Source organism: Podarcis vaucheri, assembly GCF_965113315.1.
Source record: "Podarcis vaucheri genome assembly, chromosome: 16".
Taxonomy (NCBI): Eukaryota; Metazoa; Chordata; class Lepidosauria; order Squamata; family Lacertidae; genus Podarcis; species Podarcis vaucheri.
The window spans coordinates 27319852-27338302 of NC_138754.1; the positions used below are offsets into that span (position 1 = coordinate 27319852).

The 18451-nt window shown below is 47.9% G+C and overlaps 1 protein-coding gene across 6 annotated transcripts in view; it reads left to right on the plus strand.

The window, feature by feature from the left end:
• The window catches only part of DEPDC5 (DEP domain containing 5, GATOR1 subcomplex subunit), a 62160-nt gene that overhangs the window by 17621 nt on the left and 26088 nt on the right, over nt 1-18451 (plus strand). For all 6 annotated transcript variants that reach the window (XM_082202998.1, XM_082203003.1, XM_082203002.1 and 3 more), the window contains exons 14-25: nt 3767-3841; nt 5108-5242; nt 5893-5954; nt 6811-6884; nt 7447-7516; nt 8416-8452; nt 9749-9869; nt 10877-11100; nt 13913-14119; nt 15034-15169; nt 16236-16333; nt 17830-17895. In XM_082202998.1, the coding sequence (XP_082059124.1) occupies nt 3767-3841; nt 5108-5242; nt 5893-5954; nt 6811-6884; nt 7447-7516; nt 8416-8452; nt 9749-9869; nt 10877-11100; nt 13913-14119; nt 15034-15169; nt 16236-16333; nt 17830-17895 (1305 nt within the window). The remainder of the gene's footprint in view (nt 1-3766; nt 3842-5107; nt 5243-5892; nt 5955-6810; nt 6885-7446; nt 7517-8415; nt 8453-9748; nt 9870-10876; nt 11101-13912; nt 14120-15033; nt 15170-16235; nt 16334-17829; nt 17896-18451) is intronic.

Sequence of the window (18451 nt, forward strand, 5' to 3'; positions counted from 1 at the left end):
GTAGCCCCACGTAGAGCGCATTGCAGTAGTCCAAGCGGGAGATAACCAGAGCATGCACCACTCTGGCAAGGCAGTCCGCAGGCAGGTAGGGTCTCAGCCTGCGTACCAGATGGAGCTGGTAGACAGCTGCCCCGGACACAGAATTAACCTGCGCCTCCATGGACAGCTGTGAGTCCAAAATGACTCCAATACTCTTGGAACATGTCACAAGGCAGCCTTCCCCAAACTTTGCCCCCCCCCCCAATATTGTGAACTGCAATTTCCATCAGCCCCAACCACTACAGAGATTCTTTTATCAGCCGTAGCAAAATACGGCCATGCTGTCTTGGGTTGATGGGAGTTGTAGTCCAAATGTCGCAATAGGCCTTGAAGGGGCCAGATAGGTCTGCAGCATGTACCAGGGTTGGTTTTTTTTATTATTCTTCTACTGTGTATCAACATGGTCATTCAATTTTGTGGTTTTTAAACTGTGTCTGTACTTGACTAGGAGCTCTAGGAAAAGGAGTGCTGAAGGGTGGGGTGGAAAGGGAGAGCTGGAAAGCTGCAGTTGATGCCCCTCCCTCCCCCCCCAACTTGAACGTCTTTGATTTTCTCTCATATGCTTTCGTAGATTTTCACGGGTACAGGAATGCAGGTTTTGGTGTCTTCGGGTGTCTTCCCGTGTAAGAGTCGGGGTGTCTGGGCGACGTTTCGACGAGGTCTCACTCGTCATCTTCAGGCTGGTGCTTTCGGCTTCTTGTTCCAGTAACAAGAAGCCGAAAGCACCAGCCTGAAGATGACGAGTGAGACCTCGTCGAAACGTCGCCCAGACACCCCGACTCTTACACGGGAAGACACCCGAAGACACCAAAACCTGCATATATATTTGCTTTCGTAGATTTTCACGGGTACAGGAATGCAGGTTTTGGTGTCTTCGGGTGTCTTCCCGTGTAAGAGTCGGGGTGTCTGTGCGACGTTTCGACGAGGTCTCACTCGTCATCTTCAGGCTGGTGCTTTCGGCTTCTTGTTACTGGAACAGAGCAGAGTCTGGTGTTTGAGTTCCTATAAATACTGTTGAGGGGTGTGGTGTATAGCCTCCAACGTTCTGGGCAGAGAGGAAGTTCCTAGATTAGTGTGCCTTTTCTTCTTTTGTTCCTTAATTACTTGAGGGATATCTTGGGTGATTTCATGAGTGGTATTCAGAATATCACTGGGTGGGTCATTAAGTGTAGATTAGTTGCTAAAGCTTTCGTGTCTTGACCTCTTGAGCTTGTGAAGAGTTTTTCTGAGAAGATGGCTGTGCTGCATTTAGTTGTGCTCTGGCTTGGCTTCGTGTATAGGGGCGAGCTATGGTTTTGTGCCTTGTGCCAGCCAGATCTGTGTAGGGATTGCAGGGGGGTGCAGCATCCGGAGGTGCCACTATAGTTTGGCTACTGGATGGAGTCTGTAATATGTCTGTGGAGAGGGTCTGGGTTTGGGTCTGGTGTGGTTGATTGGTGACGGCGTTCTGTGTGCCTCTGGTTCTGGTGTCGGTTTTTGTGGGGAGGGCTAATTTCCAGATGTCTGGCAGGCGGGACGTGTCGTCACGCTTGTTCATGTTGTGAGGGTGTTTCTCTATCTCGATGGCTTCCATGATTATTCTCTTGTGGTGATGTTCCATGTTAAAGAGCAATTTGGAATCTGCAAAATTAATTTCATGTCCTGTTTCTTTCATGTGTTGGAAAAGAGAGGAAGTTTTTTCTTCTTTTTTGACGGCATTCTTGTGTTCTGCGATACGTGCATTTATTCGTCTGTTTGTTTGTCCAATGTACGTGGCTGGGCAGACTTTGCAGGGTATTTCATAGACCCCTTGGTTTTCCAGCTAGATAGCTTCCTCACACATCTCAACAGCCTACACCCCAAAATACAATTCACTATGGAAATAGAAGACAACAACCAACTCCCCTTTCTTGACGTCCTAATCTACAAAAAACCTGATGGCTCCCTAGGACACACTATCTACCGGAAAAAAACACACACCAACCGCTACTTACATGCACAATCACACCACCACCCTGCACAAATAAACTCCGTAGCCAAGACTCTCATCTCCAGAACCAAACGCCTGGCTGACAAAGACCACTTGACAACTGAGTTACAGAATCTCTCAAATGTGTTAATCGCCAATGGATACCAGAAAAACAGGGTTACGAAGCTAATCCAAAAAGAAACACCCCCCAAAAACCAAGACACAGAAGAAAACAATGGCATGGCCCTCCTTCCTTATATCAAGGGCACTACAGACAAAATCAGCAAAATCCTCCATAAACACAATATCAAAACAGCCTTCTGCACCAACCAAAAAATAGCCAATATCCTCAGAAACCCAAAAGACAAAATCCAGCTGGAAAACCAAGGGGTCTATGAAATACCCTGCAAAGTCTGCCCAGCCACGTACATTGGACAAACAAACAGACGAATAAATGCACGTATCGCAGAACACAAGAATGCCGTCAAAAAAGAAGAAAAAACTTCCTCTCTTTTCCAACACATGAAAGAAACAGGACATGAAATTAATTTTGCAGATTCCAAATTGCTCTTTAACATGGAACATCACCACAAGAGAATAATCATGGAAGCCATCGAGATAGAGAAACACCCTCACAACATGAACAAGCGTGACGACACGTCCCGCCTGCCAGACATCTGGAAATTAGCCCTCCCCACAAAAACCGACACCAGAACCAGAGGCACACAGAACGCCGTCACCAATCAACCACACCAGACCCAAACCCAGACCCTCTCCACAGACATATTACAGACTCCATCCAGTAGCCAAACTATAGTGGCACCTCCGGATGCTGCACCCCCCTGCAATCCCTACACAGATCTGGCTGGCACAAGGCACAAAACCATAGCTCGCCCCTATACACGAAGCCAAGCCAGAGCACAACTAAATGCAGCACAGCCATCTTCTCAGAAAAACTCTTCACAAGCTCAAGAGGTCAAGACACGAAAGCTTTAGCAACTAATCTACACTTAATGACCCACCCAGTGATATTCTGAATACCACTCATGAAATCACCCAAGATATCCCTCAAGTAATTAAGGAACAAAAGAAGAAAAGGCACACTAATCTAGGAACTTCCTCTCTGCCCAGAACGTTGGAGGCTATACACCACACCCCTCAACAGTATTTATAGGAACTCAAACACCAGACTCTGCTCTGTTCCAGTAACAAGAAGCCGAAAGCACCAGCCTGAAGATGACGAGTGAGACCTCGTCGAAACGTCGCACAGACACCCCGACTCTTACACGGGAAGACACCCGAAGACACCAAAACCTGCGCATATATATATATATATATATATATATATATATATATATATATATATTTTATTTCAACATTTATATATAGCACTTGGGTGTAAAATATCACAAGGTGGCGTCCGACCTAAAAAAAACCGTAGAGAAAGCAGTTATGAAATATCAGAACACTCCAGCAAAAGCTGGGATTAGACAAATCCCTTCCGGTGCTGAAAGCAGCATGGCTGTCTGAATATCAGCTGCTGAGAATCACTGCTGGGAAGAGCGCTGCTGCTGCTGTGCTTATGGGCTTCCCAGAAGAGGCATCTGGTCTTCCGCAGTGAGAGCAGGATGCTAGACTATATGGGTCCCCTTTGGCCTGTTCCAGCTCTCCGTATGCTCCTAATTCATTAGGCAAATAAATAATAAAAATGGGCTTCAAATATTATAGCTGACATCTCTTTCTCCTTTTCTCCTTTCTCCTTCGTCATTAACCCTCTAGAGGGCTTTCCTCCAGGGTGCAATTCCACCTCCGCTCAAGGAAATTATTTGGAAGCCATAAACCTCTCCTTCAATGGTGAGTAGAGGGGAAAACATCTTGTTACCACTCTAGCACTAAGGAGCCTTCTGTACACAGGCAGTGACCTGGCTCCTCCTCACACAAATGTCATCTGTTCTTACAGGATAGATTGGATTGGAAAGGCCAGTAACTAGCACAGTTCTGACTTAGGGGATAATTCAGTGGCATTCAAAGTTTCTGTCTTCAGGGGGATTTCTACCTTGTTGATTTATCTGCCAAGAAACCTCTGAGCATTTGGAATGGAATTCCTTCATGCTGCTGAGGACTCTTGTTTTATTTCTAGTGCACATGCTCTGTGGCTGTGGGACGCTAGCCTGGCCTGGTGGGTTGTGAACTGAGAGTGACCAATAGGAGGCACCCAATACTTACCTGAGTCTACACCAACCTTCCCCAATCTGGTGCCCTCTGGGCTACAGCTTTCTTCAGCCCCAGCCAGCGTGGCAACTTTGCCTGCGTCTCACAAACAGCCCCCAATCCTCTTCTGTACATAAACAAACACACACACACACACACACACACTTTTTTGGGTTGGTGGTGAATGACCTTGGAAATGCAGGAGATTTTTTTTGACCCACCTCTAGTATAACTGTTGAGGGTCTTCATTAGTAAAACCAGCAGATTCTTGACTCCAACGGATTGAATATCCAGTTCAGGACTTTTTAACTGTCTCAAACAAGTTTCTGTAAGCTGGTGAATTGCACATTGTTGTTGTTGACCTGCCTTCACCCTAAGGTCCCAGGTCCTCAATTAAAACTTAATATTAAAAAAAGAACCAGTTTAAAGCACCTTACAAAGTTCACATCTGAACTTTTAGCAAGCTGTTGTTAATGAGAGAAAATTGTCCCTTGATAGGCATATTATAGGGACGCGGGTGGCGCTGTGGGTTAAACCAAAGAGCCTAGTGCTTGCTGATCAGAAGGTTGGCGGTTTGAATCCCCGAGACGGGGTGAGCTCCCGTTGCTCGGTCCCTGCTCCTGCCAACCTAGCAGTTTGAAAGCACCTCAAAGGGCAAGTAGGTACCTCTCTGGCGGGAAGGTAAACGGCGTTTCCGTGCACTGCTCTGGTTTGCCAGAAGTGGCTTAGTCATGCTGGCCACATGACCCGGAAGATGTACGCCAGCTCCCTCGGCCAATAAAGCGAGATGAGCACTGCAACCCCAGAGTCGTCCACGACTGGACCTAATGGTCAGGGGTCCCTTTACCTTAGGCATATTATGTGTAAAAGATTGCATGTCCTTTTGCTTCTGACTTTTCCTGCTTTTAGTGTTCGACAAGCATTACATCAATCGAAACTTTGACCGGACGGGGCAGATGTCCGTAGTCATCACGCCTGGCGTGGGAGTCTTCGAAGTGGACCGGCTCCTCATGATCTTGACCAAGCAGCGCATGATAGATAATGGTAAAGTGGTCTTAGCGGCAGGCAGTGGGAAAGGGCTGTGTAGTTCAGTGGGGAGAGTAGCCTCTTTGCAAGCAAAACCTCCCCGGCGGCATTTTCCAGGGAGGACCTGGGAAGAAGAAAAACTCCTTGCCTGTAACCCTGGAGAGTGGCTTCCTGCTGATGTCCACCAGATGTGGGGGCCCTTCTCCAGATGTTGTTGGTCTCCAGTTCCCATTAGGCCCTGCAGCCAAGCATGGCCAGTGATAAGGGATGGTGATGAGTGTTGCAGTGCAGCAACGTCTGGTTCTCCATTGCTGGGGACTCTGAGCCGGGTGGACAAGCAGCCTGACTCTACCACATAAGCTTCCTATCTGTGTTCTTTCTCCCTTTAGAGCATCTCCAAAATATAGAGATGACCTCTTTTTTTAGGCATAGCGTTGAGAGTTGGGCCGTTTGGAAAACCAGATGACGAAATCCTTTTGTTTAAGAAGCATCTTAAGTGATGGGTGACCAAGCGGGAAAGCTTTTCATTGCTGGTCTGTGAGTGGCAAGGGGAGGGGCCAGATCCAAGCCCTCCCCTCTCTGCTGTGGACCTTCCTTGTCCAGCACCAGGACAGCACGTGGCTATTAACAAACTCATCTTCCTCACCGTGCTTTGCTTGCTTCTGTAGGGATTGGGGTGGACTTGGTGTGCATGGGAGAGCAGCCCCTCCACGCCGTGCCCCTCTTCAAGGTAAGGCCCGTGGGGTCGTATGCCTGTTTTCTTTCTTCCTCCTCCACCTCTGCCGCACCTGCCTGCTAGCTGTTTCCCTCCTCCAGCTGATTCTTGTGCCAGAAAAAAATCCAACCAATTAAATAGAAAGCCATAATTTTGCTTCCACACTACCGGCTCTTCAATTAAAGCACATCCTCTAGTAAGGGCTGAGTACATAGGGAAATAAAAGAGACTGGAGGTGGGGGTGGCAGGAAGGAAAAGGTATGGGAAAGGAACAAAGTGCTGAACACCTGCACCTGCCTAATTACCAAAAGCCAGGCTTGTTTCCAGGATGCCTGTTAGCCTCTATCTTTCTCCAAACTATTGAGGATTAGGAACTTTCCCCTCCTAAATCAGACTCCCTCAACATGGCGCCATTCAGATGTTTGGGGCTATAATTCTCATCTGCCCCAGCTAGTTTGGCTGTATGATTCCCAGGACTGGTGGGTAGTGCAAAGCATCTGGGGGGAATCAGGTTGAGGGAGGCTGTTTTAAATGTAGGCTAAAAAAATCTGGACCACCGGCTTCTGGGTTGAATCCAATGATTTCTGCTCCCATAACGTAACTTCTCCCTCCTGTACCCTCCCAGATCTGCTCCGGGGGAGGATAAGGGAACCCTCAGGGCATATATGGGGTGTGTGTGCAAGGGGTATGCTGTGGGGAGGAGAGAATGTTCTGCTGGATTCATGACTTCTTTGGCTGCAACCCTCTGCATCCAGTGCCAGATTCCTTTCTTGCAACCGTCCATTCCTGTGGATTCCCAGAATGCAGTACAAACTAGCTGCAAAAAGCATCCAGTTAACATGGTGCCTTTTCCAAACTCTTATTCTCTTAGCTGCACAATCGCTGCAGTCCTGGGGACTCTCGCTTGGGAGATGACTACAATATACCACACTGGATAAACCACAGGTGGGTGTTTGAAGTTGGAACTGTTGCAGCCAAGGCTTCACCTTGGGCAATGCTCACATGGGTCTTCCCTCTCTGCTTTTGGTACTTGAGAATTCTCTCTGCTCTCCCTCCCCTCTCAAACCTCAGCCCTGGGCAGTCTTGTCCTCAGCCTCCACTGAGTCTGCTCTGGTGTTGCTTCGAATCCCTGTATTCCTGCATTGCTTTTCTCCTTAAAACATGGAAGGGGGGTAGTTTTGTTCCCCCCTAATCTCAGCTTGTCATTACATGTGAATCGGAGATTGTGGGTTACAACAAACTGTGGCTAGTTTAACAAGCCAGATCCAGAAACCATGGTCTGAAGTTGAACTGTTTTGAACATGGTCAGTTTGTTGTAACCTGCAGCCTTTGGTTTATTAAGATCAGGTTGGAGATGAAATGCTACCACCGAGTCAGAAAGGAGATGGAGTGAATGTGCAAACCTGAGTCTCCCTTGGGCTTGATCCAGTTTGTGTGTGTAGTCGCCAAACCATGGTTTAGTGTTACATGCAAACAGAGCCATTGTCTTTCTTCTTCCCTTTTCCAGTTTCTACACCTCCAAAAGCCAGCTCCAGTGTAACAGCTTCACTCCACGGATCAAACTGGCTGCCAGGAAAGTAAGTGGGCTCTGTTAAGATGGGACTGCCAACCTTTTTTGGGGTGGGGGCAGTGGGCACATTAGGAAGTTGCAGTAGTTACTAAACAGCTGTGTAAAAAAAGGATGAGCTAGGACAAGCAGGAAGAGCAAACCATCTGTCATGCCTTGTTGATTTTTGAGGGGCTATTTCCTGAGACCTTTTGTGGGCGCCATAGGAAGTACCGGTGGGCTCACTGACACCTGTGAGTCCTACTTTGGCAGTTCCTGATAGAAGAGCATTTTCCTTGACTCACTTCCTCTCCCCACACCCTTTAGCCAAGTCATGTTGTCATATTGGGCAGCTTTCCGAGTTCCACATTGGTATGGGGTGGGGGGAACCTCAGCCATCAGGGGTGATCTTTATTCATTTACTTTGGCTGATGCATGAAATGTAGCAGATGCTTCTCTGTAAAAATGCAGTCGCCACAGGCAATTTCAACCTTGCACAATTGAAAGCTGGCTGGTTGAAGTTGCGTGAAATAATTGCATGCATGGTGGAGACCTTAAAAGCTCCATTTGCACCAGGTTTTCCCAGCACAGAAATTACTTTTAAGCTCTGCACCGAGCTTACTGGGCTCTAGGAGTCTTTTTCTCGACCTTGCTTGAAATGTAAGGCAAGTCGCATGGGGGTGGTTCATATGGAACATGTCCCCCCCAAATGCATTTGTACTGAAGGCTTTTAAAACAGTAAGAGTTCACGAAGCACTTCAGTGTGAGATATTTGAGGGGGGGTGTGCATTGGGTGACTGCATGACTTGTCAGAATATTCCTGGTCTGAATCTTATTGCTTGTAATTCAGTGACCGTTCCATGGCCAAAACTAACTTAAGTTTCCAATGCTTTCTTTCCTTTGCCATTTTTTGTGCCGCTTGGATTCCAGCCGCAGAGTGAAAAACTGAAAAGCAGCAGGGATGCCTGTGAGTAGTCATCCCAGGTTGTTATTGTGAAAGAGTCCTACCTCCATTGATCGCTGACGGATTGGGTTTATATCCTCCAAGGTGGCAGACACGTTTTTCCTCCTTCCCATTTTATCCTCACAACAACCCTGCAAGACAGATCAGCTGAGAGGCAGGGAACCGGCCCAAGGTCACCCAGTGAGCTTTGTGGCTGAGTGGGGATTTGAACCCTGGTCTCCCAGGTCCCAGTCTGACACCCTAACCACTACTCCACGCTGGCTGTTAGAGGCAGCCAATGCCTCTGAGCACCCATTGCTGGGAATTGCAGGTGGGGAGATAGCTGCTGTTGCTTTCAGGCCCTGCTTCCAAAGAGGCATCTGATTGGCCACCAGGAGAACAGGAAATTGGACCACATAGGTCACCTTTCGTCTGTCCCAACAGGGGAAATTCTTTTTTTTATTAAAGATTTTCTTGATTTACAAAAGTGTGTGCAATGTCTCTCTCTCTCACCACAGAGCCTAGGACTTGCCGATCAGAAGGTCGGCGGTTCGAATCCCTGCAACGGGGTGAGCTCCCGTTGCTCGGTCCCTGCTCCTGCCAACCTAGCAGTTCGAAAGCACCTCAAAAGTGCAAGTAGATAAATAGGTACCACTGTGGTGGGAAGGTAAACGGCGTTTCCGTGTGCTGCTCTGGTTAGTCATGCTGGCCACGTGACCCGGAAGCTGTACGCCGGCTCCCTCGGCCAATAAAGTGAGATGAGCGCCACAACCCCAGAGTCGGCCATGACTGGACCTAATGGTCAGGGGTCCCTTTACCTTTAACATTTTTACAAATCAGTTTCATTTGTTGAGATATTAGGAAGAAAAGGGGAAAGGGGGGGAAGATGGGTGGGGGTGGGTTCGGGTGGCGATGTTTCTATTTTACTTACTATTCGTAGGGTTTGGTGTCAGCGTTGCTCGTGCAGGTTCTTTGCTGTTCACTTGTGTTCCTTTGGTGGTGAGAGAGGTTGGGGTTGGCCTAGGGTGTGGTTGTTCATTTGTGGTTGGCTGTGGTGGTCTTTGTTTTCATGTGTGAGTGGGGTGGGTGGGTGTTTTGGATCAGGTTAGCCATATTGATTTGGATACTGCTGGTGGATTTTTGTCATTGTCTTGTTGGGCTGTGTATGTGATAAAGGGGAGCCGTACCAGGGTGAAGGTGTCTTCTTCTATTTGTCAGCCGGGGAAATTCTCACGCTGATATTATACCGTTTTGCCCAAGAACGGAGACCAGGTTCTTAAAAGCTGCCCCAGTCAATAACGTGCTGTTACTGCCTTCCAGCTTTGGGAACCCCGAAAGAGACAGAGAACGCTCTCCCCATCCAAGTGGATTACGATGGTTATGACGCCCAGGTTTTCCGTCTGCCGGGGCCATCCAGAGCTCAGCGTTGTCCCATCTTCAGGTAAAGAAGCTTGCGAGGCAACGAGCCAAATTGGATGGTGTGCTTGTGAGCCATTACCAAACGAATCTGGAGCAGCCTTTGCAAAGGAGGGAGCGTAGATCAACACACACACACACACCCTTCCCCATCAGCTTCACACTTCTGCTGGACCTTCAGCCTGCATCAGCTGTTTTAACCATGAGCTCCATCAAAGCACACCTGGAATTCCCCATTTCTTCTTCCTTTTTTTTAAAAAAAACCTTCATAATCAGCTTACTGTGATTGGTTAATTCAGGGGTGGGGAACCTTTTTTTTTACTCTGAGGGCCACATTCCCTTCCGGGCAGCTTTCTGAGGGCCATGTGCAGTGAAGCAAATGCTACATTTGTCGATGTAGGCTTATTTCTGAACACTTAACACCATCAGGGGTTGAGGGACGCGGGTGGCGCTGTGGGCTAAAGCCTCAGCGCCTAGGGCTTGCCGATCGAAAGGTCGGCGGTTCGAATCCCCGCGGCGGGGTGCGCTCCCGCTGCTCGGTCCCAGCGCCTGCCAACCTAGCAGTTCGAAAGCACCCCCGGGGGCAAGTAGATAAATAGGTACCGCTTACCAGCGGGAAGGTAAACGGCGTTCCGTGTGCGGCTCTGGCTCGCCAGAGCAGCGTTGTCACGCTGGCCACGTGACCCGGAAGTGTCTCCGGACAGCGCTGGCCCCCGGCCTCTAGATGTGAGATGGGCGCACAAACCCCAGAGTCTGTCAAGACTGGCCCGTTCGGGCAGGGGTACCTTTACCTTTACCTAACACCATCAAAGTTTTCAGGAGCACATCTCAGCCAGGCAAAAATGCTTAGGATGCAAATCAGGGCCCGCGTGGCCTGGGGAGCATTCCAAGGGCCAGGTAGAGATTCTGTGAGGGCCACATTTGGGCCCCAAGCCTGAGGTTCCCCACCCAAGTTAAGTGACAAAAGGTCTTTGTGACATGACTGGAGCTGGGCCTCTGCCCTCCCTTCCACCTGGTGCTTTTTGCCAGCAGGTCTGTCCGGGAACGAGAGAGCCGCCCCCGGAAAAGCTCCAGCTCCTACGACGTCTCCTGCAGTCCTTCCCTGCAGAGCCGGCCTTTGCCCCCGGAAGAGGTGAGGAGCCAGGCGTCGGACGACAGCTCCCTGGGCAAGATCTCCAACATCCTGATGATCCCCCGCCAGCACCTCCACCTCCAGTACGAAGTCAGCAGCTCCTTGGGCTACACCAGCACCCGAGGTCAGGATGAGGCCTGATGTGAAGCGGGAGCATTTCATTCCTTTTGAACGTATCGTCATTTCATTTCTTCCTGTGGATTATTTCATTAGACATTGCCTGCGTGTGTCACCTCCCAAAACATACAGGTTTCAGAAAAAAGAACATATTTTTTAAGGGGGAAGGCGGCATTTGAAATAAAAAATTATACAGGCAATTCTCATTTTGCACGGGGGTTACATTCTGGACGTAACCCCCGTGTCGGCAGAGCAAGCGTAAGCCCACTCTGTCCCTTTTCGTGTCCTTATGAGGTTTTTGTGCTACTTCTGGGTTCAACTCTGTGCACATGTGCACAATTGTGCATCATTCAGACATGCCTAAACCAGTTGTTGCCTGTAATTGTTTTGGTTCAGACCATGGAACCCTTTACAATGATCGACAACACATCCTTTCCCTCTTAGAATGCTTTATTATTAAATCATAGTTGCATCCTGTATTTCTTTATTGGCGATTATTACAACTTATCCTTTGTGGGTTAAACCACAGAGCCTAGGACCTGCCAATCAGAAGGTTGGCGGTTCGAATCCCCGCGACGGGGTGAGCTCCCATTGCTCAGTCCCTGCTCCTGCCAACCTAGCATGTCAAAGTGCAATTAGATAAATAGCTATTCCGGTGGGAAGGTAAACGGCCAATAAAGCGAGATGAGTGTCGCAACCCCAGAGTCGGTCACGACTGGACCTAATGGTCAGGGGTCCCTTTACCTTTACCTATCCTTTATATACCGTATTTTTCACTCTATAACACGCACCAGACCATAACACGCACATAGTTTTTAGAGGAGGAAAACAAGAAAAATAATATTCTAAACAAAATAGTGGATATATGATTTTTGTGGTTCATGCTGTGGCCACAGACATGTGATCTGACAGTGAGTTTGGAGTAGCCCAATGCAAAAATCCTGAGGATCCATGTGGATCCATGCTTTGTAACCACGGAGGAGGGAAGTAAGGGGAACTATGGATCCTCTGCTCACGAATGCAGCAGATCCCCCCCGCCACCCGCTGGCATTCGCTCCATAACACGCACAGATATTTCCCCTTACTTTCTAGGAGGAAAAAAGTGAGTGTTATGGTGCAAAAAATACGGTATATAAAACCCTTACTTTTCCTTTCATTTCTCTTCCCCCCCCTCCCGCCCCCAAAACCTGTTTGTAGATTGTTCTGAACTGTCCCCAGAGAGGCCTCCTCACTTCCTGAGCCAGCCTTCATCCGCTTGGCTCATGGCACCCCTCCTATCTCACCTGCTCCGTCTTAAGTGCCCTTGTCCTCCTTCTCCAAATAACAGCACGTGGAGTGGGCGGCCTACTTCTCTGGCCCACTTATCAAATCATTTAAGGAGGTCAGCATAGTTGGGGAGCCCCTTGGGACCCCCCCCCTTACAGCCGCAAACTGTGGAAAAATTAGCGGCTGTTTTCCCAAGTGGATTTATTGTCTTATCGTAGCAGCTTCTTTTTTAGGATCTCCCTTTTAAAACATCCCTGTGAGGTCCAGCATTCTCAGGAGTTAGGTAGAGAGCTGGACTTGTCTAGAGGGACTTTAAGATTCAGGCGACCTTGAGCAGGTGGTTCTTTCTCAGCTTCACGTACCTAAAACCTCACCGTGGCATTTTGAAGGCAAAAATATATAGCGAGAAGAAGCTAAAGGTCTTGTTTCTTGCCGCTGCTTTTAGTTTAATTGTTGGTTATTGTAATCTTGCATTTATTTTAATCTTTTGCAAGCTGATTTGGGTGGTTCCCTTTCGGAGGAGGTAAATAGAGTGCACATTTGTGCATGCATACACATCGTCTTCTAATAACTGGCCTGAAATCAGAGATCTTTGATTGAAAAAGTCATCTGTGGACAGCCAAAGAACTGCCTGTGTTAAGACTGGTGCTTTCACTAAAATAATTCCGATTAAGTTAATTCACTGAATTGGTTCAAAAGTATCCGAATTGCCCCTGCGAGTAGTTCCTATGTTTTCCGGTAAAGTGAACATGAATTAAGTTCCCTTTGCAGTGGACCTTTCTGTGATTTTAAATTCAATTTAGTTTTGTAGCCATTACATTTACCATTTTTACCAGTTTGAAGAGTTATGCTGCTGTGTAAGCTTAAAGGATACAAGGAAAAATAAATACGACAATCATTCTTGTTTAATAATAATAGGAAAAAAGATGCTAAAGAGCACTAAGTAATTAAACAGCACCCTCTGGACTTAATGATTTTTCTTATTTCATGAAATTGATTTTTTAAAAAAAACACACTTGGTTTGTTAAAAACAAACCAACCTCAAAGCGGTTTAAGATCATTAGTAAAAACAATTTAAATGTTCAGAAAGGTAAAACCAGCAATAAACTGAAAGCACATCAGCCATTCTAGACATCTGGGTAGGCTCAATAGGCAGGGAGTTCCACAGTGCAGGTGCCGCCATACTAAAACATAGATGAACTTGGGTATGTTGCCTTCAAGATGGGTCCTCCTCTCCCCCCACTTTTGCCTGGGCTGGCAGAGCAAAGATGTTTACATGCCTGAGTCAGAAACGCCACCCACCATTCCTGCCCCTCAATGGGGCACAATCTCCTCTGAAGCTGTTCAGAGTAAGCCTTGTTGGGGTTAGTGGGCGCTGTGCAAAAGCACCCTGTTTGTGCCCAGTGGGTTCAGTCTGTCCGTTTCCCATTACAGTCCCACCCACCAAAAAAAATCTATGTGGGGCATGTGTCTTAACTGGCTGCTTGGTAGGTTCCTTTTGTGCCTGTCGGATTCTCCCAACTGACGGGAAGTTTTTGTTGTCGTCATTTCAGATGCCCTTGAGAATATGATGGAGTCCCAGCAGCGAGACTCCAGTGCCCCAGGGAGATTTCACGTCGGGAGTGCCGAGTCCATGCTGCACATCCGTTCGGCTGGGGGCTATGCGCCGCAGAGGGCCCTCATCAACCCCTTTGCCCCCTCCAGGATGCCCATGAAACTCACATCGAACCGGAGGCGCTGGATGCACACCTTCCCCGTGGGTAAGGAGACGGAAGGCTACTAGCCACTTATTGTGGCAGAATGATTATTTGGGACTGCAGCTTCCACCGACTCTAGCCAGCATAGCCATGTTAGCTGAGGCTGATGGAAGTCTCAGCTCAGAACACCTGGAAGTTACTAGGCTTGGGGATGCTGGGCTGGATCAGGGTTTCCCAAACTTGGGTCTTAAGCTGCTTTTGAACTACAACTCCCATCATCCTTAGCTAGTGGTCAGGAATGATGGGAATTTTACAGCGATAGCTCGGGTTACAGATGCTTCAGGTTACAGACTCTGCTAACCCAGAAATAGTACCTCGGGTTAAGAACTTTGCTTCAGGATGAGAGCAGAAATCATGCGGCGGCAGTGGGAGGCCCCATTAGCTAAAGTGGTACCTCAGGTTAAGAACAGTTTCAGGTTAAGAACGGACCTCCAGAACGAATTAAGTTCTTAACCCGAGGTACCGCTGTAGTCCCAAAACAGCTGGAGACTGAGACCGTGGGTTAGATGAACTCTTGGCCTGGTCCAGCAAGGTGCTTCTCATGTTTGGTTCAGGCTATTCATGTGAAAGATTGCACCCCTTTGGCAAACTGCACATTTTTTTTTTTATTTTTTAAAATAATATTTATTACTTTTCCAACAATTTAAACACTACAAAAAAAGAACAATACAATACAGAAACACTACATAACACTAACACACTAAACTAACAAAACAAAACAAAAACAGGCAAACTGCACATTTTTAGACTGTGGCAGGAACAGCTCAGGGGACGCAATGCAAACTCGGCCACCTCTGTGTTCGATTTGGTGGGAAATTGCTGCTTCAGATGCAACCTTGTGGCGTGGAGAGTCAGTGTGGAGCATGGGAGGAGCTGGTTGGCAAATCAAGTGATAACTGAATCATGTGCTTGGGCAGGTCCTTCTGGAGAAGCCATCCAGATCCACCACCAGACGCGTCAGAACATGGCTGAGATGCAGGGCAGCGGGCAGAGGGACTGGACCCACTCCTCTGCAGAACTGCTGGAGCTGGCCTATCACGAGGCAGCCGGGAGGTGAGGCTGCCCAAAGGGAACACATAGGGGCGCTTCCCCCTAAACTTACAACCAAAAGTGGGTCTCGTTGATGGAGCTTTCAGGCGTTGGGTTCATAGGAAGTCTGATTCCACCTCAAATTACTCTTTTTTTTGGGGGGGGGGGAATATGGTTTTTTAATTTGATTTTTAAAAGTATAAACATACAACAAAAAACAGTTCCGAATCCAAATATCGAGATTGCTCTGAATCTCCTGACTTCCCCCCATCCCTTCCATGGATCCTAACAATATGTTTTTTACAACTGCGTATCAATACTTATCCAGATTTTTAATCCTTCTAAATTTTCCATACTTTCCATTACTTTACAAGTGTGGTTAAAACCCTGCTAATGTTTTAACCTGTTTACAATGGTCTTGTAAATAAATTATAAACTTTCCCCATTCCTTGTTAAAGTCCTTGTCTTCTGGATTACTGAGTTTCCCAGTTAATTTTGCCATTTCGGAATAACCCATCAACCTGGTTTGCCATTCTTCTCTGGTCGCTGCCTCAAAGTACTCTTCTCTTGGCCTTTGCCCACAAATGTTTGGGCTGCAGCTCTTTCTGCATTTGTAAGAACTCGGATCTTTCAGCATGGCAGCACATACCCTTTGGAACTCCTTGCCTATTGATACCAGGTAGGAGGAGCCTTCACTGTACCTTTTTCAAACACCTGCTTAAAACCTTTTTTTAAAAAAAACAAACTTAAAAGCCTCTCCAGACACATAGATGTTGACATGCTTTAATCTTCTTTTACTTACAGATAGGTAGCCGTGTTGGTCTGTCATAGTCAAAATAAAAAAAAATCCTTCCAGTGGCACCTTAAAGACCAACTAAGTTAGTTCTTGGTATGAGCTTTCGTGTGCATGCACACTTCTTCAGATACACTGAAAACATTTGAAAGTTTTCAGTGTATCCGAAGAAGTGTGCATGCACACGAAAGCTCATACCAAGAACTAACTTAGTTGGTCTTTAAGGTGCCACTGGAAGGAATTTTTTTATTCTTCTTTTACTGTTATCTTTAAAAGCTTTCCTTTCCTTCTCTCCAGGCATGGAGTTGCTCACCATCCAGATGATGGCACTTCCTTCATGAGCTTCAGCGGCATGGAAGATTACTCTAACCAGCTCACTGGCAGCCATGCCACAGGTGATAACGGTTGGCACGAGGCAGGTGGCGGGCGGGCTTCGGTGATGATGCGGGCCTGTTCCAAAACTGACCCATAACATACACCTGTCTGGGCGTTCGTCATGGAAGAGCAAATTGCAGGGACCGTGAGCATTACCGTATTTTTCGCCCTATAGGACGCACCGTCCCATAAGGCGCACCTAGTTTTTTGGGGGGGAAATAAAGGGAAAAAATTATTTCCCCCCCCCAGGCGCGGGGCTGGGGCGGGGGAGGCCCGAGATTCCCCCGACCCCAGCCCCCAAACAGGCAGCTCTCTGCAAGCCGTGGGAGCCCAGCGCTGGCTCCCGCTGCTTGCGGAGAGGTCCGCGAAGCCTGGACGCGCTGATCTCAGCGCATGCAGGCTTCGGCATGCTGGCAACTCTCCGCAAGCAGCAGGAGCGCTCCCGCTGCTTGCGGAGAGGTCTGCGAAGCCTGGAGAGCCCCTCTCGCTCTCCAGGCTTCAGCGAAAGCCTGCATTCGCCCCGTAGGACGCACACACATTTCCCCTTCCTTTTTGGAGGGGAAAAAGTGCGTCCTATAGGGCGAAAAATACGGTATGTCCCTGCAGTTAGTGCCCATGTGGTTAAACTGTGGAACTCACTCCCACAAGAGGCAGTGATGGCCACCAACTTAAATTGCTTTAAAAGAGCATTAGACAAATCCATGGAGGAGAGGGCTATCAATGGCTACTAGCCATGACGGCTGTGCTCTGCCTCCACAGTCAAAGACAGCAATGCTTCTGAATCCCAGTTGCTGGAAGCCTCAGGAGGGGAGAGGGCTCTTGTGTCCGAATCCTGCTTGCTGGCTTCTTCCCATTGGAGGATCTGTTTGGCCACTGTGAGAACACAAGGCTGGACTAGAAAGGTTCTGTGGCTCACGAAAGCCCTCTCTGCACCTCCTGTCATGGCGAAGGTCTCTTTTGTCGGTGAATTTCTACTCAATATTGATCTAGAGTAGATTCCAACGTATAGTTAGCAAAGTAAAAACTTAAAACACATTGCAGGATTCCCAAGAAAATAGACCAGAGGCAATTAATATCCCATCCAGCAGACCTTTACTGCTACTGGAAGGCAAATGAGCATAATGGTCACAAACCCAATACATTCAGGATTTGCACTGTCCAGTTGCAGCAGACTTAACTTAAACTTAACAATAAATAATAATAAGACTAAAACCTTAACACTAAGCCTACTATATACAGAACACCACACCAGAAGGAAAGAGAGATGGAAAAGACTGAGACCCAGGCCTCACTATTATAGTCAGCATGACCTTGACAGAAAGATCACAGAACCAGTTTAAACCAGCTGTGCTCTGCTTCTCTGGAGGAATAACCCAAACATCATGAACCTTCTGCTTGGTTTTTTCACACAGACGCTCCCAGAAGCTTCCAGAACCCTCTTGAATTTATTAGAATAGGAAAGATCAATACTCTCTGTACTAAGAAATGCAAGCTGATATCTTTCCCCTTCTTTCAGGAATGAATGCCCGAAGCCAGAACAAGGACTCCCTGGAGAGCGCCGTCTCTAACTCTCCAGATCCGAGTAAGAGCAGTGATGACAGGGTTGGGGAGGAGGAGGTTGGTCTGTGTAGATGAGGGCAAAAGCGAGAGAAGCACTTCCAGAGTCCCAAGGGCTCCCGATCGCCTCCAGTTCCTTTTGCTCCCTCTCTCCAGAGTGGTAAGTTTTGGGATAGGGCTTTCCTTCCATCTGGGATTTTCCCATACAGAAGCTGTGGGGACACAATCCCACAGACGAAGGCCTCTGGTTGCTCAATGACCGGATCTTCAGCTGTCGGGAACATCTCAGAATATTTGTCTGAGAGCGAGCAACACTAACCACAGCATTTAAATAAATCTGCCTGGGTAAGGGAACTGGGGGACGCGGGTGGCGCTGTGGGTTAAACCACAGAGCCTAGGACTTGCTGATCAGAAGTTGGCAGTTCGAATCCTCGCGACAGGGTGAGCTCCCGTTGCTCGGTCCCTGCTCCTGCCAACCTAGCAGTTCGAAAGCATGTCAAAGTGCAAGTAGATAAATAGGTACCGCTCCGGCGGGAAGGTAAACGGCGTTTCCGTGTGCTGCTCTGGTTCGCCAGAAGCGG